Genomic DNA, 25126 nt, shown 5'->3' on the forward strand with positions numbered 1-25126 from the left:
TATATATATATATATATATATATATATATATATATATATAAATATATGTGTATGCATATAATTATTTATTTAACAATTTATTTAGATATATAAGAAATTAATTATAATTGACTTTTATTAATATAATAATTTGTTGTATTTTTAAACTTGACATTAGATCGATAAAATGTAAATAATTACTTCTATTTAATGAAGTTATTTACTGAAACGAATGCTTTTTTGACATATTTTGTAGAATATTTGATTAATTTTTTATCCAGACTTGGAATATGGTCTATCTGATTAACAATAAATTATAAATCCTTGATAATATAACTATTGATCAGATCAGATTTAACTACTGAATTTCACTACACAAACTAATTTTTTTTATATTTTTTCTTTTATTTCAAATCTTTTAGTTATTTATGCTCTATATTAAATATGATTATGATAAAAATTGCGATTTTATAGCCTTTTTAAAAATTAATAAACATAATTTTTACTTTTGATTATTACTTTTGATCTTTGTTATTTGTCGCAGCCTTTATTTATTTTAAATTACCTTATCTCTATATAATTTAAAAATATTTATTTTTATTTTTCGTATAATTAAACAAGGCCTTTTATTGATGTAATGTCAATTATATAATTAAGAATAAAAATTTTTGATTAATCAATATGATAGTTTATAGCAATTTATGGTAATAATTTAGAAAATTTAGAATGCTTTAGAAAACCGATTAATGACAGTTTATAGAAATAAACAATTATTACATTTATTACCCTTCGTATGATATATATATATATATATATATATATATATATATATATGAACAATAGAGTAATAAAGTAATTATTTTGCCATAAAGAATTAAATCATGGATAAGTTTAAGCATAGATAATTTATGTATATAAATTCTGTAGGCCTTGAACTATACGTATAGTTTTAAAACCTCCGAAATAATCTTTGCTTTATCCACCGAAAGTTAACTTATATATTCATTATCTCATAACTTCATTTAAAAATAGGAATCTATATATAAAGTTTGGAGTTTGGATTTTTTCGTAATGTAAAATTAATTATATAGAGACCAATCATAAGTCCGTTGACTATTTGACTATTGCAATTAATCTATGGTGAATTAAATTGTGCCTCGTCTCATATTTCATGATTTTCATTTCTGTATTCAATTTTCATAATCTGTAGAGCAAGCTATAGACAGACGCAGATAATGTAAAGTAGAATATGTACTAAACTGATTTACAATGAATCTAAAAAAAAGATATGCTAGTTTTATGGCAGAAATCGAAGAGGAATTTAATTATAAGCGAAATTATATTTCCAGAAGTAAAGTATAGTAAAACTAAAAATGAGCTAATCAAAATGGAAAAGGTTCGCACAAGTGAAATCAATTATTCGATCTTCAATCATTTTCGATTTCATTTTCAGATATAATTTGGTCATCTGCTTATTGAAAAATACAATACAAAGACGCCATTTTTTCATTAAAAGAATTTCTTTTTTGTTTATTTACAATAATAGAATACATTATGTTCTCTACTTTATTATTTTCAGATAATGATTTCTGAATATTCTTGACACTTTCAATAATTTTCACTTCCACTTATTATTAATTTATAAAATAAAATTTATATATAAAACAAATTGAATTTGTACAGTTGTTAAAAAAAAATTTTAAAAATTTTATTAAAATGCATACACGTATTAATACATAATATAAACATTCTTTGTAAATTAAATATGCGAAATACATTTCAGTATAGTTAATGTGACTAATAGAGTTTATATAAATTTGAATGATTTTTTACGTTTTAATATTTGTAGTAAATTACTAACTAATGAATTCTTTGAAAGTGAATAGGCTATAATAAAAATACTAGATAATTTGTAAACAAATAATTTTTAATGAAAATTTACAAAATATAATTTAAAAGAGATTGATTCTAATTACTAAAGTTTTAATATTTAATTATTGTTAAGTCATGATAATTGTTAGAACCATGATTTAGAAAGCTATCTTTATCTTTCATTTTAATACAAAAATAATACACGAGCATAAAATAGCATAAAAACTACCGAAACACACTTACAAAGCATTTACTATGATGTAAATTTGCTGAAATTTACAAAAAGCTAATGACAAACAACTATCAGTAGTAACTCGTTGGTATCAAAAAAAAAAAAAAAAAAAAAAAAAAAAAAAAAAAAAAAAAAAAAAAAAAAAAAGAAAGAAAATTCAGGGAAAACTGAGAGTAGCGTGGAAAATATGAGTCGTACCAAAAGTTAATTAGTTCAGATACATGTGGGCGACATTTCTGTCTTTGTTCTTTAAATTTGTTTTTTTTATCTGTCTCTCTCTTTACTGCGTTTTATTCTGACGAACAAGTTTAACTTACCAAGTACGTCAAAAGGGTAGAAATGGATTTAACGTAAGTACATATAAATTAGTGAAAAGCAATTAACACTTTCGGAATAACTTTTGCTTCGAAAACTGCTACAAAAAGTGAAATTACAACAAAATTTTATACCATTTTAATTACTTATGAAAATTCAATTTTTAAGTAAACCTTCTTTACATCATCAATTACTTAGTTGCATTAGAGAAGTATTAATGAGATTTATAATATCTTGAAAGTTAGAAAATTCATTTAGCATACAAAATTTTCTAATTTAATTTGTATTATTTTATATGCAAAGTTACGGATGAGAAATAATTATATATAAACTTATTATAATTATCTAAAAATTATATATCTTTTTTTAAATAGAGAACTTTATTTTATATAAAATATTGTATTGTATATAGTATAATTTTGTTTGTTAAGTAAATCGATAGTTAAGTAGCTTGAAATAAAAATCAGTAGATCAGTAGATACTTCGCTTTCAAATACAAAAACTGTTAAATATGCAACACCTGAAATAAAAAAAAGTAGAAATAAATCAAAATACATCGGAGAAAATGTTCCAATTATTTCTTGTCTCAATTACTATAATCGTACTACTTATTTCGATTCGCACACTAACATATTTTACACTTTACTTTTCGAGTAATGAAAATTTTAACAAGGGCAGTTTCTCAATTAATCAGTGAAATCTGAAATAAAATGAAATTAAAAGAAGACAGCCTGATAATGAATCAACGACAACTAATTCTATTATAGTAAAAGTTTGTAATGTAACATACTATTCGATACTGTATTCCATCAAATGTAATTATTCTGTTAAAAGTTATATTAATATTTTAAATAAAGATTTTAATATTTCATAAAATGTGATAAAATTATTGATTTTATGATCTATCAGCAGCGATTTTGCAAACATTTGCATAATATGATAAAAAATAAGAAATTGCACCATTAAAATCTTGGTATACATAATATAATCTTTTATTTAACAAGACATGAAATTGCATTATTATTTTTAATAATCGGCTTATAATTATAGATAATCATAGTCATTTTTATATATTATATATTCATTGTGTTGTATATATTTATTAAATATTTCTTTCATCTGTACGTAGACATGAGATAACAGAAAGGTTATAAAATTTACAATAATCACAAATTTTAATAATTTATTCATATGAAATTTTCATATGTAATTCATAGTGTAATTTATAATAAATATTCTATATAACATATAATATTTGATAAAATATATAATATTGTATACAATATTTAAAAAATTATATAATCATAAATAAATAAATAAAGTTCATTATAATATATATATATATATATATATATATTTAAATTTGATATAAATGTGTATGTGCAATTATTTAAATTGATATGTTATGACATTTTCATAAACGAACAAATTAAAAGAAATTAATTTAATTAATTATTATCGTGTTCGAATTATTTAAGGAATTCAAAATATTTGAAATAATTTGTGAGTTGAATGTTTCTAAAGACAATACATATTTTTTCATTTGTTCATAGTATGGACATAAAAACATGTGTTTTAATAACTGGAATTACAAGTATTATTTTTAAATGATATTTTACACATTATGGATTACTCACAATTTCAATTTTATACAAATTATATCACTAATTATTCTTTTAATATCAATAGATTTTATATTTGTGTAATTGAATGTTGGAATTATACTATGAAACCTTGGGCCAATATTTATTTGTAGAAATATTTTTAAAGTACTATTTGATATAATACTATATAGGGATAATTTTTTTCAGAAACAAAAATAGAAATATAAAATAAAATAAAATCTGATTTGCTGATAGATATTAATATATCGATGGAGTATATTCACATTTTACGTACACCGCAAAATTAAAACTATATTTCATCATAAAATGTAATAAATTTAAATGACAGAAATTCTGAAATAAATAGTTTTATTAAAGAATGAAAGAATTTAATTGAAAAGACTTGTACTATCTTCATATAAAGTGAAAAGTGTTAAAAAAAGAAAAAAGGTGACACGGAAAGAGTCTTGAATTTTTCTATGCTAACAAATACTCGATACTTTGAGTATAATTAAACGAAAAAATATAAAAATAGAAGAAATAAAGAAAAATGTAATTTGTGTATCTTTATTTTCTTTTTTGTTATTCTGACTTTTTTCACTTCTTGAATCTTCGCCTTCTTAACGCTCCTTAAATGTATTTTTGATATATATTTTTTTTTACCTTTCTTGTTCAAGTGCAGAGTTCTAAAACTACAAACGATTACCTCTTCAAAGTGTCACCTTATTTAAATTTTTTTATTGTTTATATAATACTGAAATATCTCATCCTTTTTCTTTCTCATTCATTTTCTTAAGTTATCTATTTTTTCATTTATTTTATTTATTGGAATGCGAAAAATCATGTAATAAACTATTATTTATGAACAAAAGTATCCCTTTAAATGAATAAAAGCATCTTTTAATATGTTTATAGTTTTTTGTATTACTATTAATACTACTACGTAATAGATTATTATATATTATCTATTACACATAAATTTTTATATATTATATAATACATAATAATAATACTTACAAAAAAATCTAATAATATAAATGTAGTTAGTAATTTTTTTAATATTGCATAATATATAAATTATAGAATATAGTAATAAAGATTAAAATCACAAAGAAGAATATCTGTCTAAATAGAAATTAAAAAAGAACAATACAGTCGATGCTTTTTTCAATTTACTTTTGTATATCTTTTTATGGAATAGTAGTACAGAAATTTTTTGCTTTACTCTTGATATATTTTTTTAGTCTTGTATTTTATTTATGGGTACCATAGGAAAAGTTATGATATATATTATACATACGATGTATATTATTTTGTTATGTGTTTTGGAAATTTATAATGTGTACTAATCTATCTTCATATACAAATTTTAACACTTTTGGAAGAATAGTCGTTTAAGATTTATAATATTAAATTCTAGTGTAGTAAGTGAATGTTATATACGAGTTTTGTAATCAGATGTAGAAATTGGATGTTGATCTCGCGTTGATAAATTCAGTTGATTATGTTGAGAAAGGAATTTGTTGGGATAAATTTTATTAGAATTTTCATGCGAAAATAAAATTTTCTAAACACGTACACGTCAAGAGTAAAAATATTTATTTATATAATAATGTTTAATTATATTCAAAGAATATTTCCTTAATTAAAAAAGGCTGCCTCTTTATTATTGAATATACAATATCATATGACATACAAAAAGATTTGCTCAAGTGTCATAAATACCTATATATTTTGTATTCATATATTTACAATCTACTATTAAAATTTTTAATATTCTTTATCGTTAATTTTCTATCCTTCGTAGTAAAATACAAAAAAAAAAATAATTTAATATTTTTAAGTACAAAATACATTTTAATCGTACAATACATAAGTACAATAAATAATTCTATATAAATCGATAACAACAAAATTTAACATCTATACTAAAATTGATTATATGAACGGTTCTAGTGTTTAATCATATTTCTCTTAATTAATTAGGGATTTATACGATATTTTTTTACGATAATTTATTTCGGATACGAAAATTTTATAAATATTTAGCCTGCATAAAAATTTTAAAATACTCATTTTATTAACCAATTTTAGATATTACTTCAATGATTCATTACATTTATTTATCACACTGAAACTGATTCTTAATACTTAAGAATAAATTATTTATGCATTCACTGAATAATTCATGTAATAACTAAAGCGAATCAAGTGTAATAATTCATACATTATATATGCTGGCATTCTTGATTATCCATATCAAAGAAGTTTTAGTGTGATGTAAGACATTTATTATAAGGTACAACTCTATATCCTACCATGATGAGGTGAATGAAGTTGTTGTGCAAACTCGAAGTAACTAAAGTATCTAACGAATCTATATAGTCAAACTTATTTACTAAACTTGCTTTTCGTGATAATATATATATGTATATGATTTTTATAAAATGTATACTTTGATTTGTTGATTTTTAAGAATTTTGCTAAAAATAACAATTTTATGTAGTATTTATTGGCCATGATGATATTATCCATGTATTTTTATTGATGGGTAGTAACCAGTGAAACACTACTTATTTAAATCAGTTTGTAAAATATGCGGAATTAAACCATAACTGCTCGATATAATTAGAGTTAAAATTGATTAGAATATTTTTAAATAATAACAATATTCATTGATAATTTAGAAAAAGAGCACAGAAAATTATATTAAACTACATTATAATGTTAATTGTTGTAAGAAATAAAAAAAATATTAAATAGTAAAAGGAAGTATTCCTTTCCTAAATTAGTACATCGACTATTATATTTATAAAAAGGATAATACAATTAAATAATTTAAAATATTCATTGCTATACAATCTCTAATATCGTGAAGATTTGGCCCTTAGTAGTTATTTGGTATATACTAATTTGAGGAGGTAAATTGTAAAAAAAAACAAATTTGTGTCAAATATAAACCTGATACATATTTTGATGTTCCTAATATGAATTCCTACTATATGAAAATCTAAATAATACAGAACAATTTGAAGTAATACATAGTTTTTAAAAGCAAACTACGTTTGAAATACAATGAATAAAACTATAAAGCTATTACTACGCGTAATTTTCTGTATGCATGATAATAAATCGTTATATCTTTAGAACTAATGAAATAAATATTTAATTTTTATAACTGTATCGATGCTCACTCGATGTATTAAATAATGCATTCATTTCTAAAATTTCTTAAATAAGTATAATGTATTGAAATAGAGATATTCATGTGAATAAAGCAAATTTGAATAATCGAAAATGATCACGTTAAATGAATGAATACGTATAGTTGGTTGAATAATTTATATTTCGAGTAAAAAGTTTTGCCATGTAGCTTAATTTTGTTAACAAGTTTTTGATAAATAAATTTTTAAATGATTTTTAAATGTATTTTTTCGAAGAGTATTGGGAAATTTTGAAAAGCTGTAAAGCAATATTTCTTACTTACCTTATATTTTAATTAATTTCAAAAGATTCATAATTTTGCTTATTTAGAAATTAAATATCGAAAAGAAAAATGAATGAAATAGAGGAATAAAAAAATTGACTAAAGTAAAGATATAAAAAACTATTCGAGAGTTTTTAAAAATGTTGAAGTTGCAACTCTTTTCTCGATTTCATCTATTCTTCAATGGTCGTGACATTGTCTAAAACTTTGAATCCCTATAAAAGTAGCAGTCTAACAACTCCTTTACGGTTTTGCCTGGTCGCTGTCCAAACACAATAGTTATAAGAGCTCTTGGCTCATCTTGAAGTCGATGGCTAATACTTCCTCACCAACTTTGTTCTCCACTCAAACAAGAAGCACAAAAATCAAGTTAAATATAAAAAAAAAAATAAGTATTTTTTACAACAAAAATTCCATTCATTGCTTTTGACAAAATTATTTTTGTCTATGCTATATACTCTTCAAATAAGATGTAATAATGTCTATAAAAGTAATTCACGACTATTAATTTTAATCATTATTAAATACCGTAATATCAAAATAATTGTCCATTCGCAATTTTTTCATTTTTAAAATATTTATATCATTCGTGTAAGTTTGAATAATTAAGAATTTATTATTAAAAGATTTATTAAAATACAACATATAAATACGTTTAATATAATAAATTATAGAATTTAATCCATTTGAAATAAAAACGTTATTACATACATTGACACAGTTATCTAAAATTATTTTATGTTTAAAAATAATAGTTAAAATAAAATATAATTATTATATTCTGTAATTTCTAAAATTTTACATTTTAATTTTCATATATATTATGTGGATTATTATAAAATTTTTAAATAAGCTATCCCTATATTTAAATATTCATAGATTAAAAAAGTATTAACATTTTATAAACTTTATAAAATAAAAATATATTATTGGTAAACGAATCTTAGTATATAGGAAAAATTTAATTTAAATTAAATTTAAATTACTGATAAAATGTATGCTATTTAAAGTTATTTTTTATTATCAAATTAATTCATAGATACAAATGATGATTCATATTAAAAGTACATAATGTCTATTAGAAAATTTACTATTAATTATAATTTTCTGTTTATGTGTCTTCAAATATATTAGTTATTTAAAATAAATCAAATTAAATGAATAACAAAAATATATTTTTTCACTCTATGCAATACTCACTAATCTATTCATTCTTAAATATAATATTACGAAAAATCTAGTACAAATAAATTCTGTTTAATTAATACCTTTTGAAATATCCGTGGATATCTTGGTTTTTTCTATTTTTTACTGTGAAACAGTAACAGCTTTAGTAAAACAATTTTAACTGTTTCAAGTAAAACAATTTTTACTGTGAAAAATCAAATAAAATTTATAATTTTGTAATTTTAATATAGTCGATATCTTATAGATCTCCATTAACGTTTATATAATTGTTTATTTATACTTTATTATTGGCTTACCTCTAAAATTATAACTTAAAATCAGATGCGATATATGTAAAAGAAAAGAGATACTAAGAACTAGATGTGTATAATATTATTTCACTTATAAAATGAATAAATTTTGTCTCGTCATAATATAAAAAATTTAACAAATACGAAGAAGTTGAAGATTTGTACTACAATTTCATTAAATCATTCGATAAATTCTAATTTATTATTTAATATGATTATTTTAACTGAATATATTGTTTATCGAAAATGAATTAACAGCCATAACAATTATTTAGGTTTATAGAACATATTTATTGTATCGCAAATATACAAAATATGTTAAAAAAAACTTTAAACTCTGAAATATTTATTTATGTAAATATATTACAAATTACATAGTCACCAAATTTCTGTATATGATAAATTGAAAATTAAAGTAATGATATGATACTATTAACTATTTTAAAATAATTTAATAGTCTTAAAATATGAAAATTTATTTTAAATTAATTTTCTGCTGAGAACTACTCAATTAAATAATACCGAAAATTGATTAGTAGATTGGAGTAGTCGAACAATATAACTATTCTTTACAAGAGTGAGAGTTACAACTTATTATTAGATAGAATTTGCGAAAGCCCATTAAATCCAAAAATATGAAAAAAAGGATTATATATTCGTAATATAACATTTTGTACTCATGTAAATAAAAAACATTAAAAATTTTGTTTAAGAGTTTACTGATATAATTGGTTCCAAAAGATATTTACAATAATTTTTGAAAATTTTCAAATATATAAAGTTATAAAAATATAAATTCTATTTATATTTAATTAAATAGTAATGTTTTATTTAATTATTTCTTTTACATATACTTTACTTCATTAATTACTCATTACACTGTTATTATTTAAAATTACTGATTATATTTATGCTTATTATATTCACAAAAATATATAGTATTTATTGATCCATTACATTTAAAATTTATTTAAAATTCCATTAAATAAACCTGATAATTTTTTATTTTTTTATAATTAACTAGAATTTTTTCTAAATAAAAAAAAACTATCGATTTAAGTTAAATACTTTTATAAAAACATATTCTATTGAATATTATAGAGTACATTATACTATTTATTCAAATTTCTTATAAATTATCGATTTAATAAAACCCCATATTGGTTTTAATACTTTATATATATAAGCTTATAAACAATTTTCTCGTGTTTGATTTAAAAAATTTTAAAAGTCTTATAATTCTTTAAACCATAATAAGTATTAATAAGTAAATAAAATAAAATACAATAAAAAATAATAAAAATCATTTGACGCTCAATAGTTTTCATAGAATGTATAGAGAATTCGTTGCATTGACTAAATATTATAAAAATGATATAGCATATATTATAAAATTTAATAGAATCTTATTAATATCAATTGATTTTATCAAAATTCAATGAAAAAAAAAGAAGCATAGCTTGTAACAAATTGTTAAAAAATTGTATAGTTTTATCTTCTTTTTTAGAATAAAGGGTAAAGATATGAGTTTAAAATAAAAAATTATAGTACCATAATTTCTCAAAATATTCATTTAGTTAATTTTGTAAAAATATAATAAATATTTATTATACGCTTGATATTAAAATATTAGCAATCCCAGTTTTAACAAATAGTTTATTCAATAATTTATAATATTATTAGTTCCTTCTATATTTATTATATTTACTATTATCGACAACGATCAAAACAATATTGATGAGTATCAGTTCACAACGGCACCATATCAATTAGACAATATTAGTGATTAGGTACAATCTGAGTACTACTCACATATTAAATAATGAAAAGTCTAAATAGTATTTAGACTGTACATTAATTATACACGATATTGAATCATTTACCAGTAATCATCATTTACCATAAAGATAATACACATTTCGAAATAAAGCTTTATACAATAAAATTATGATAATTGAGTAAATAAAAGAATTAAATTTATTTTTAGAATCATTTTTCGTTGTTGCATAGTATATACACTGTTGTTAAATACTACGTTGTTAAATAGTATATAAACATAAATAAATATTTTTTATCAAAATTAAATTTATAATCGAAAGTTTAATCCAATAATTTATTGACATATTCACATAATAATATAACCATTGTTAAACGCGTACCAATAAAAAAGTGAGAATATGACATTGAATAAATATATAAAACAATGCGGAACATTTCATTCAGCCAATACCATAACAAATATTTAACTTCCTTTAATATTTCGATAAATTGCATATCAAACAATACGTATTGATCTGATTTACTACATTTTAATTACATAATTACATTAATATAAATTCAATGATTGCCGAGTTTCCACTTTATGGAAGCATCAGCTAAATATAAAATTTAGAAATTAATTTTTTTTCAATGTAATAAGTAATATGTAAATAAATATTACGTAGATTATAAAACTTGCGATATATATATATATATATATATATGTAATTTTAGTATTTTTTAAAAGTGAATAAAAATATTTTCATATATCCGTTGAACATTGCTTTTTATTAAAACTTCAAACCAAATGTTAAGTCTATTTTATTGAAAACTATAACGTGTAAATAGTTTACATTTAAATTTTCGACATTAACACTTCAATTGTAAAAAAATAAAAGAAGTATTATTTAATATTTGAGCCAATTAATAGTGTCAAAAATATCGATGAAACATTCAATAATAATATCAACGAAAATATATAAAAATAATATATATTATATCAATATGTATAAAACTACCGTATATTTTATTAAATATTTAAAAAATAAGGCATTTAGTATTGTTAATATTATCAAAATTTCCCTAACAAATTAGTTGAAAAAGTCGGTTGTTTAATTAAGTATTCCACCAAAGATTTGTAAATTACTGAGGGCACATACAATCAGCATTGTGAACGGCATTACATTTGAGATAATTAAGGAACTTGCGATAACGTTGGTCTAGGAACAAAATCATTAAATCAAATTAAAATTTTCATGAAATTAATTAGACTACTATACATATATATATAATACTAGTAACCTAAAATTAGGAACTTTTTATCATCAAATTTACAATATAGTGAATATAAAATGACTACTTTCATTTGTTGCTATACTTATCAATTATTCGTATAGAAAGTTATTAAATTATACGTTTAATACAATTAAAAAATGAAGATTAAACTGATAGTATAAAATTCTAGTATACCATGATTGGAATATAAAAAGAATATTTGCGACAATAATGAAAGTGTTAAAAGTGCCATGAATGAAGTGATGATCTATTTCAATGTATTGTAAATATATATAAAGAATGTGGAAACACTTTCATATCGACATTCTATCGAAAGATAATATTAAATGCATTTTTTTTTAGTCTTTTAGAATATTTTAGTTTCTCTAGGCTCATCTTGATGAATTGATCACCGATCATTGGCATATAATTAACTAACATATAGTTTTATTTGTTTGTAATTGTTTGTAACTTTTTATTTTATTTTTATTTTTTTTTTTTTTTTTTTGTATGTTGTTTCAGCTTTCATTATAATTTTATAATTTTTAATTAACTTTTGTAAAGAATTTTCGAAAATAATACTTTAAAGTTTAAAATCATTGATATAGAAAAATAGAAGTATAAATGAAAAACAAAGAAAGATGGATTTGTATAAGAAGAAAGGCTGATATCTAGCGGATTTAGTACGTTCAATTCCGAAAGTGCAGAATCTGCTTTGAAAACTTTGAAAATAGTAATATACCCAGCTCAGAATAAATTTTCGAAAGATACTAGCATTTATTGCTTTTGCTATGGCTTCTATTTGTTAAACTTCTTGATCTATTAAACTAAGCATCCTAAATTGAGACATCGCGTTTTAGACAATTTCAAAACTAAGGGTTTTCATTGTTCAAGGCAGCGCTATTGATAATCACTAATCTCACTAATCTTATTAATAAAGTTAAATTACTTTAATTAAATTAATTTAATTTCTTGTGTATCCCTTTTATCATTAACACTATTTCTTAAAGCTTCCACGGACCTTTCTACTACCATTAATGACATTGGCATAACTTGATTGCCGAGTTATAATAGAAATTTAATACCAATCGTCTACAATACACATTTCTATAATTATATTACTACGCACTCACACATTATATACGTTTTACGACATAAACTATAATGCTTCTTCATTCTTCCTATTATCCTTAGCTTACTAATTTCATTATGTATGTAATAACAAAAGTTTTTAATACTTGAATGATGAAATAAAGTTAGCCGTGATAAACGAGTCTTGAAATAAGTTGGCTTGAATCGTCTTCCTTTCACGGTCAAAGCATACTTACAAAATTCCTTTACTAGTGATCCTACTATCTTGGTATTGCATTTCTATAACCTTAGATCATTGACATGCTGTTTGTATAGATTTTTAATGCTTTCATGTAAATTAAATGTCACTGGTGAAATACTCCTTATTATTGAATATAAACTGTCATATTTCAGTGCGAATTTTATTAATTATATTTGCAATTTTTTTAATACTTCCTTATTAGGATAAAAACTTTAAAATTACAATGTATAATTCTCATTGGAATATAACCTATATTACTAAAAATTTTTTTGCTACATCTATAACTTTTTATTAATTATTATTTATAAATTCATTCGAATAGGAATCAATGTATTTTTAATATCTTATAGAACTTTTAATGTTTTATCCGTCATAAAAGTAAGTTATACAATAAATTTCTAAATGCATTTAGTGTAGTAATAATTATTTCACTTGATCACATGCACAAATTATTCGAAAAACTGTCAGTCTTTTGCGATTTCTCATTCAATCACAATGCGGCAATTAAAATTATAATATTTAATATATAACTTCCAATAATTCCATAAAATTTTTTTCACGATTTATAATTCTCTAAATTTATTATAATCGAGGGTAAGGAACATTCCGATAAATATTGATTTGTGAAATTAATATTACTTCATTTGCAATACAACTACTTGAATGTATCTATGATTCTATAAAATTTATCAAGTTATAAAATTAGCTTTGTAGTTTAAGTAATTAAATATTTCATTACCAATATTGTTTTAAAAATTATTTTTATTATTTTTAATAACTAACACATTTTTTCACGAAACTAGCTATTTACTTTCTGACGAATAATATAATATTTCCAACTATACTATCCTTCATATTTATTTGATTTCTAATATAATTATTAATTTCTCAATTTTATTATTTAAGATTTCCATTCCTCGGCCTCTTTGATATCATTGTAATTCAATATATCAAAGACATATTATTCATCGTAACACAATTGCTATAAATTGTATTTCTACAATAAATAAAGAAATAATCAACGCTACCTAATATATACACAAGACATTAATCGCATATAAAATAGCATATGATACACGTTCACAATAAATATTATATTTTATTCAATAAAAAGTGATTTTTATCTTGATTTTTATCCATATATATATATATATATATATATATATATATATTTATTTATAATGGATTTTCAAATGCCAATTATATTCATTGTAATCAGTATTTCTTTGATATATAAGTAAACTTTTTTTATTGAAAATTAAAATGGATAACTTCTACAATTATCGTCCTGTATTTTAATAATCTAAAATTTAAATTTGAAGTTATCTTTGTCTAATATATTATGCTTACTAAATTTGAACATTTTATTAGTTTTATTAAAAAAATATTTGTGAAATTGATCTTAATATATCAACCATATTTAAAATAATTTAAGCTGCTTAGATATTTTAGTATCATATTTCATATATCTAAGTGTAAATTGAAATTGCATTAAAAATTTTGAAATATGCCAATTACTAATTTATTAGATGTCAAAGAATTAATTTGAAGAATTATTTGAATTATTTTGAAGAAAAAGATAATTTAAAATTTATTTTTAAATTAAATATCATATTCTCTTAATATAAAAAGGACGAATAGAATTAATTATAAAATAATATATTATTTAAATACATAGATCAATTAAAATTTAGAACTCAATTATTTATATGCTTATTTTTAGACTAGAGATAAAAGATAATTCAGCAATGATGAGTTTTGAACAATGAAAATTGAATACATAGTAGAAGGAAGAAATAATGTAAAATTAAATTATAATATAAGTCGATTAGGATGACATAGGTGGAATTATCGTAAATGGCGTTCCTTTTATATAATTAAAATCATAAAATGATGGACCCCTTCGTTTGTACATAAGTAGTTTAAAATATGTCTTATTTTAACTGCATAGTAATGGAATTAAATCATCGGTTAATTAATTAATTATATAAAAAATTAAAAAATTATCTAAAATTATTAGTATTAATTAACTACTGTCATGACGAGAAGGATCGCCACAAAATATTGAACTCCGGATATTTACAATTTATAAATTTGTATGCAAACTATTTTCCAATGGATTTCTTTTTTTGACACCTAAAAGATTTAGAGAAATTATTAGATTCTTATTAATTTTTCGATATGCAACAGATAATACATTAACAACTAGTTCGTATTAGAAGATACCAGAAATAAATATCCATCTTCAAATTATTATGTAATAATAAATCCTGCTAAGTTTAAAAACATTTATTCTAAGTTGCCAACAAATTTAAGAACGTGAAATTTTAATGAGTTTACTTGACTCCAGAAGTCTTATAACTAATTAACTAGAAAACCACAATTAAAGTCTAAAAACTTCAGTAACACTTAAATAAGATATTACGAATTGGAAAAATTAAAGAGTTAAAAGATTTATACAAATCGCCACCAATTGTCCAAATGGTCATCCCCAACGAAATGAAACTTATTTTATTTTAATCATGTGCTTCCTAATGTTCTAATTTTTCTACAATGTAATATCCATTATTAGTTCATTAAAAAATGAAAAAGAAAAGTAGAGAACCAATAGATGTACACAACTAGAGTTTAAGTAGAGTTTAAGAGTTGAATTAGATGATCATAGGACAAGAACGGAATATACATTATGTACTCTCTCCCACTCTCTTTCTCTCTCTCTCTCTCTCTCTCTCTCTCTCTCTCTCTCTCTCTCTCCCGCTTTCTCTTTGCTATGAATTTCCGCTTTATCTTAAAGGGTACATATTATTATTATATCAACGGTTCATTATCATCTATGTATACTTAATCTCTAAAAGAAAACCGCAGACTTCAAACCTACTTAATTAATTTTATCTCGTCAAGATTTATAACGATAAAACGTAAAGAGTTATGTATAAAAAATAAGATAATTAGTATTTTTCTATTAATTATTTGTAAATTAATTATGTTTTGTACAGTATTTATATGTTACATTAGCAAATAATAACTTTATTTAAATTTGTAATTCAATATTTTGATTATTATTTCAAAATAATTAAATTAATAATTGGAATTTTTTATTTGTGCCGAAATTCTTACTGTGCAGCTATTACTAATATAAGACGTATTTTTACGAATCATAACAAATAGAAATTATTTTTTAAATAAATTTATGATGATATTACATACTTCTTGTTATAAAAATTCCTTTAGAATACATTATATTCATAATTGGACATTGATAATTATCATTAAATTCATAAGCACATCATAATGTACAACGAGCTTTGTTATTATTGACTCTTTTTCACGTTTTTATTTCTATGAAATAATTTCAAATTAAAATATTGGTAACTTTAATTTGAATTTATGGTGCAGATCTTAAATGTACATCTAATAAAAATGAATTAGACTTTCATTTTTATAATTTAAATTAATAATGCGTTGGAGAAAAACAAATTTAAAGGCCATTTAAAGTAAATGTATTAAAATGGGATCGGGAAACGTTGATCATATTGCCCAGCTATCATAGTCTCATCAATATATTCGCAAAGGAATTTGACTCAAATGAATTGGACTATACGTTGGTTATGAAAATAATGTAACTAAGAAGGTCAATAAGTTCACGTTTACTTTATTGTTTTTTTATTTATTTCTATATTTATTTCTACATATAAATTATTTATTTATATATTTCTATAGTAGGTATGATTGGCTCTTAACATTTACGTTTTTTCTATGTTTGAATATTTGTCTCTCACTCTTATTATCTTTAATAATTTATTTGTTTCGTCTCTATTTATGTTAGAATATCTTGAATGCTCTAAAAGAGCACATTTATAAAACAAAATGTCTTCTCGAACTGATTTGATGGACTTAGCTATGAAGATTTTACTCTGGTCAATAAATGTGTTGTTTTTCCCTCCTTAATTAAAGTGAATAAATTTATTTTCTTTTGGGGTATCTTTTTGCCCTCCTTGATTTACAACTATTCTTGTATACATTTTTCTTCACCTTTTTTTCCATTTACTTCTCTATATTTCTTTTTCTTCCCTCCTGTGTTTGTTTTGTATCTTTTTATTTACTTAAATTTATAGATTTTATCAATCTTATTATAATTTATATATGTATATATATATATATATATATTATAATTTTTATGGGAATGAATGTAGAGCGAATGATTTTTATATAAGTAATGACTTTCAATAAATTTAGAACTTTAATTATAATTTTATAGTGAGTTAACATTTTCAACTTGAATGAATATAGTATAATTTGAAGCGACATATTCATTAATACGATCTTATAAGTAAATAAGGATATATATATTTATTTATATTTTTTTATTGTTATTGTGCATTATTTTTTATAAGAATAATATTGCAATAAAATGTCTCTTAATTATTAATTATTTGAAAATAAATGCACATTGTCTATTACTTGTTATATTTTAATATGTTATACATCATCAAGATATTATATCATGTAATAAAATATCTCAATAAACAATTCAATCCATAATTATTTTGATTATAATTTACATAATATACATAGATATATAAATATTCAATGAAATTTGCAAAATAATTCAAGATTGTATCATTTTATAATTTAATTTCTATAACGCTTTCGATAATATGATAATAAGATTTTATCAATTTCTAATTTAATTTCTAGTAAATTTTACCAGAATATCTAAAAAGCTATTACTATTTATGATTAATAGTTTAAGCATTAAAAACTAAAACTTATGGGAGTTATAACTTTGTGCTGTTAAAATGAATAAATGATTGCATGAAAAACCAATAGGATCAGGATAATTTTTAAAAATTTTAATTAAATTTTTATTTTGTAATATTAATTAACATCAATATATCGATTAACATTAGTTACGCAATAATAAATTGATTAATTAACTATTAATTAAATATTTTAATATAATTTGCATAAATAAATATACTAATTACGATTTATAAATAAACATGATATTTATTTAAATTGTATAACAAAGAATAATTTTTTAATATTCTATTGTGTAATATTTCATAATTAAAATTTTTATTTATTTTCAATTTTAAGATAATATTAAATATTATTTTAGTTAAATCGATTTAAAATAATGCATTGCATGAATATTATAAGACAAAAAATAATAAGAATATTTATCTAAATAAATGATTTGTTTATACAAATACTTAATTCGAGGAAAGTATCTAGTACAGAATTCAGTATAAATTTAAAAAGTAAAATTCTAGACGATGTTATTTTTTTTTTTAAATAATGTTTTAATCAAAGTCGGAATTAAAACATTTCTTTGCCATTTCATAGTTCGCAGAATGATATTATAACATTTTATTAATTGAAATGCAATCTATGTATAACGTACAGTAATAAAATTAGTTGCTTTTTATATCATTATAGCTCTTTTTATTTAATAATTTATCTATAAGTTGTGAGGATTATTACGGAGGTTGGATTTCCTTTCCAAAGTTTGATTTAGAATTGTCACCGGACCTAATGAATTAACTGACTTGGAATGTTCTTCTTACTTTCGTATCAGTAATTCGTTTACATCAAATGAGGTGCAAAAATATATAAGGAAAAATGAATAAGAGTAATCGCATCTTCATTCGGTATAGACGTGCACTAATGAGCAAGAGCTAGTGAATTTCCTATCAAGAGACCCGCAGATGTAGTACTATCAGCTGCAAATTGCTCATTCTCCCATAAGAAACAATTTGCGAATGATGAATAAAATAGTTGCTGGAAAATGTAAATTCATTTTGTTATGAGTTCGCTCAGTTATTTTTCTGCTTCTCCTCAATCACGTCTTTCAGATACTACCGGTGAAATTACTACTGATAATAAAAATACTGAAATATTGAAAGATGAAAATTCAAAAAAAGTTGCGACTTCATTGGATCGTAAATCGGACCACAAAATTCTATCGTTGAATTATTATTTCAACTGAATTAAACAACTCAATGCATTTCTGTTTTTATGTAAGCCCCTTATTATAATCACATTATAGCGTTTAAGGGGCCATATTGCTATTTTAATTGTTTTTTAAATTGAAAAATTAATCAATTAAAATCAGCTCATGCAAAGTAAATATTTATACTAATTAATATATTCGATAGAACTTACATTATACTTAATTCTTTACAAATCAATAAATTAGTTTTTAATGATATATTTCATAAAAAATTAGAGTTATATGATTTAAATTAAAATTAGAATAGTAAATTAAGGAATTTTTCTAATTATTTATTTTTCTATTGTGAACACCTATACAATGTACAAAAACAATCATTAATACTTCATGTTAGCATATATATTTTAGAGAAATTCCTTAAACTTGAGAAATAAAAGAGCGTATATATTTTGGAATAATTTAACTTGAGAATCTTTAAACTTGAGAAATAAGAGAAGACCGCTTACGAAATGCTTTTTACCTTCATGACGTCTTAGATAATTACATACGAGTACTGAACTTTCATTCGACATCTGCACAACACTTTTCCAGAAAAATGAGATCTCTATTACTATTGTTTGTATAACATGTAACTCAAATTGTTTCGACACATTTTAAGGGTAACTGAATAACAGGTATATTGAATGTTGGTATAGAGTATATAAACATGGAAAATGATTATAAAAAAATTATACTTATGAAAAAATAAAAATAGAAATTTATTTCAAATCTACGAACTTAGTGTAAGACACTAAATAAGTAATTTCTTGTAATTACTGTATAATTGATTTTTTATTTTGTCTTGAAAATCACAATTTTTAAGATAAATTTGACTTCGATTATTGTAGAATTAATAGTTTGAATTAATTGATTGACCAGATTTCTCGAATGAAATTGTTGTTATGTTTAGTTTAGTAAATCACAGTTGTATTAAATACCTTATATTTCACGTAGATGAAACTCGTAGAGCCTCAATCAACCCTTATATTATATAAATAATTTATCACCATTTCTTTAAAACCACTATTAAGATACTATTAATTATGTGCTTTAGTTACAACTTAAGCATAAATTCTGGTATAAGTAAGTGTCAATGAACAATTTACTCTACGTAAATGTTGGCATAGGTTAATTTTAACATAAATATTGATGTTGTGAAAATCTAAAACTGAATGAATTTTTACAATTGATTTATTGTCATGTTGTTTTTTAACTTGTAATTCGTTAATCTTATAAATGCTAAAATTTTTTATTTACCAATTTATTTTAATTACGTTAACTATTCTTACCATACTAAATGCATGCTATAATGTTCTGTTTGTTCAAGTACCGATTTCTTTTGTTATTACAGTACTAATTTTAAAATATAAATTAACACATTAGTCCAAATTTATATACGTAATTTCAATAAGAGAGATCAGTTTATGTTTTGGCTATTAATTTTATATTAATATACAGAATTTATGGATATTAAAATATATTATTAAAAACTTATACCATAAATTTCTCTAAAACAGATAAACAGAAAAGATACATTTTTTTTATATTATATTAAAAAGGATTGATTCAAAAGCTAAAAAAATATTTCGATATAATTAGTCATTCGTACGATTTAGCGAAGAAAAGATGTTTCTAAATATTTTTCGGTCAGCAGGTTATCAAAATCGATTTAAATTTAAATTTAACACCTAAGCTAGTTACGCTTCACAGTTATAGTGGTATAGTGATATAGTCAATAAAAAAGGTAGTTCCATCTATAAGAAATTTGCTACTCACACATTAACTCACGCTCATGCGCACACGCGCGCGCACACACATATATTTCAGATCTTTTACTCTAAGCGGATGCCAAAAGCCAAGAGCATATAATTCTTTTAATTAGTTATATTCGATAGAAATGAACAAAAGGACCTTAACAAATACTTTTCGATAAATTTCAATTTATATTCAAACTACTCAGATATTTATTAAAATTATTAGATATAATTTAACATATGATAAAACAATATATGTTTTAATTTTATAAAATAAATTAAATGAGAAACGAATTTTAACAAATAGTTGAATAGAAGAACGTTAAAATAGTGATAATATAACCAATATAGATAAATAAGTAGATATGTATAATACAAGTAATCACTCTGATAAATGTTAATTATTTAATTTAGTTTATTTATTTTTATTGTCAATTAATAAACAGAAATTATAGATTACACTATATTTATGTTTAGAAGCTATTTTAAATGTGAAAAAAAGATAAAACAAATACCTTATTTAAAATACTAATTCAAATTTATTTAAAAATAAAAAACAATATACATCTAATCATTTTAAAATGTTTTTAATCATTTTTAAACTGTTTTCATGATCTACACTGTGTTATTAATCGAAAATATTTCAATTTCCACTTGCTGATTAGTTTTAATATTCAATTCATACAGTTAATATTTAAAATTTATTTATAATTGATATTTAAAATATCAAAAAATATTGTGTCGTCAGGCAGATTTAATTAACTAAATTTCTGTTATTTCTACTTTATTGTTTTCATCTTATATATATAATAGAATTAATATAGTAATTTAAATATCAAAATATTTAATTAAACTTTAACAATAATTTCCTTCGAGAAATCTAGTCTATCAATTAATCTAAACTATTAATTCTATAATAATCGAAGTCAAATTTATCTTAATAATTGTGATTTTCAAGACAAAATAAAAAATCAATTATACAGTAATTACAAGAAATGACTTATTTAGTGTCTTACACTAAGTTCGTAGATTTTAAATAAATTTCTATTTTTATGTCTACATTAGTATAATTCTTATTAGTATTGATAAATAAAATTGATTAAATGACGTAGTAAAGATGATAAATCAAATCAACGTATGAAGAACGGATCACAATAAAAATGAAAGCTTAAGATTGCTTAAAACTGATTATTCTATTTAATCAAAATTTTATTCTTACATTATACACGCGCATGTGTATACATGCATAAATACTTATTTTTCTCATTTTCATTTTTAAAATTTTCTATCCTGAAATGTCAATAATTTATCTATTAAATTAGTAGTAAAGCAGATTATAAAATCGAATGAATTTACAAGTTTTAAAATCTATTTCTAATTTAAAGTGACTTTTGCAGTTGAAATATTTTAATTTATATTATTGTTAATTTTTTAAATTAAAAAATATATCAATTCACATATGTAAACATAGAAATTTCTAGAAAGAAAATAAATATGCTGTCGAGTGCTAAAAATGCAATACAATGATCCTTAGAATTCTTGAGTTTTGTAAAAATAACAAAACTATGTGTTAAATTGATTAAAAATTAAAAATATTTTTTCGAATAATGGATAAATAATAATAGATATTACAATATTTTCTTATAATAAATAATAAATAGAATAACAGCTTTAATATATATTTAAAATGAATTTATCAATCCAAAATAAATCCATAATTGTAGACACAAATTTAAACGAAATCATTATGGAGAAATAGCTTATTTTATTTTATTCACTATTCAATAAATGTTTTAATTAAAACAAATTCGAAAGGTTGTATTTAATTTATTTAAATCAAAACATAATTATCATAATTATAAAAATATTAAAAATAATACATGAAAGTATTGAGAATTTGAATTATTCAAATAATTATTCAAATAATGACAATTTTCGATATAATGTCACGATTTGTAACGAATTGTTAATTAATTAATTGATAAAAAAGAGTATGAGTATTTAAATTTTTAAATTATATGTAAAATTATCAAAAACAATATTTTCGGTATCACCTTACATATATGTGTGTGTTTTAATTTTTAATCATTTTTTTATGATTATCCAATCATTATTATATATTTTGATTATGAATTAAGCAAAATATGTTTTGAAATTTCTGAAACTAATGTAATTTTAATTGAGAAATATTCAATTGGATAAATATTCACTTATTTAAACGTTTGGTTTTACAATATAATACCATATTATAGAAATAAAGAATGAAAATAAAAAAGTTATATATATATATATATATTATATATATTTATATTGTTAGTAAAACCTGCAATTTTATTTTTACTTTAACGTAGTTAAAATATTCTCGAAACGCTGTATTTTCAGATAGCATAATTGATCTTCGTTACATTTTTAATGCCTATTTTATATTTTATTCGTATTTTAATAATTATAATGAAATGAAAAACTATTAATCAAGACACATAAAAATGTTCAATCACTTGAAAATTAAAGAAAGTTAGAAATTTCAGCTATAGGAAGTTATTTATAATTTGTGATTTTAATTGATAAATATAAAAGATAACCTCAGAAAATGGATAAAAGATAATGAAAAGATAAATATGAATATTATGATTTAACGTAAAATTGGTTGATGCATATTAAAACTATTTCAGTTTCAAGAGCACATCATGATGACAAAGATTAAAGAAATGAGAATCTTTCAAAAGTTAATTATGGTGAGGCCATATCATTGCTTTCGAAAAAAACTTTTACCAATTTTCAATTTATTATTAAATTTATATTCCAATATTTATTTAGAATAAAAGAATTGAAACTAAGGAACAATGAATTAATTGACTCGATATAAATAAAATTTAATGGAAATAACAATTGCTATTGCTTAAAAAAAACGGCAATACCACTTTTTTATTTTTGGATACACGTAATCGAGCAAAGATTTTAATTTAAATTACGTCTAGGAAACTCTTCATTTCCTTGCATGCATTTGATTTAAAATATATGATTGACTAAAACGTATTATGGCACGAATGAAATTCCAGTAACACGTTCTTTATCAAATAACTAATTTTCGGAAAACGAACAAATAATTATTATAATTATTTTTTTTAAATTTTATTTCAAATTTTCTTAAAAACTCAATTCTTGAAGGATATCAACAATTATAAATTTCGTATAAATGTAAAAATTTGTAAAGCTGGATTCGATTAAAAACAGATATATATATATATATATATATATATATAACTTTAAAACTTCAGTAAAAATGAATTTAAAATGTAAAAATACAAAATTTTAATTTATTATGCTTACATACTATCAAAACATATAAAACTTTATAGTCGGTAAATATGAAGAACTTTTAAAAGTTGTAATATCATTAAATATATCTGACGAGTAACTCAAGTATTACAAGAGAGGTACAAAGTTTTGATTTACTAAATTTGAATATTCGTAAATTGACTATTAAGCAATTCGTTTCGCTAAAGTTTCTTTTTTTGGAAGCAACTACCATTTTTAGATTTCGTAAGACTCGATTGGTTTCATGTCGAGTCGAGTACAATTTCTCTATCATATTTTCTTTTGACTTACCACCAACAACAAGTATAAGCAGGCAAATAATGAGTCTTTGAAGCTTTTCAGTAGTATTGTCCATCTTCGTGGCCACAGCAGTTGTCTGACTATTTTTTGAAGCACTTTACTTTTATTTTTTGTACATTCAGATACAAGCCTTTTTTCTTTTACTCTGCTCACTCGTTACGAAATTTCGGTATAACATAAATATTTAAACATCAATATTAAACCATTGTGTACCTTAGAGCTATTAAAAAAAAAAAAGAACTTTAACTAAGAAGAGAAACTGAAAGAATTAGAAAACGTTGTTGCCACTTTACTCTTCCTAGTACTTTACCGTTACTACTTAACTTCGTAGCATCGTTTACTTTATACAAAATAATTTAAGTAAATCGGAAACGTCCAAAACCGGCATATTTGCAAGGGAAACTTCACGCGAATTTGTTTTTTTTA

At 21.6% G+C, this 25126-nt stretch overlaps 1 protein-coding gene across 1 annotated transcript in view; it reads right to left on the bottom strand.

Moving 5' to 3' along the window:
• Window positions 1-24776, bottom strand: part of LOC105368484 (cell adhesion molecule 1-like) — a 68570-nt gene extending 43794 nt beyond the window's left edge. Inside the window, exon 1 of the mRNA XM_011507496.1 lies at window positions 24692-24776. Coding sequence (XP_011505798.1) covers window positions 24692-24755 — 64 coding nt within the window. The 5' untranslated portion in view covers window positions 24756-24776. The remainder of the gene's footprint in view (window positions 1-24691) is intronic.
• Window positions 24777-25126: the final 350 nt, after the last annotated feature.

The sequence above is a fragment of the Ceratosolen solmsi genome, unplaced genomic scaffold (assembly GCF_000503995.2).
Source record: "Ceratosolen solmsi marchali unplaced genomic scaffold, CerSol_1.0 scaffold6, whole genome shotgun sequence".
Classification (NCBI taxonomy): Eukaryota; Metazoa; Arthropoda; class Insecta; order Hymenoptera; family Agaonidae; genus Ceratosolen; species Ceratosolen solmsi.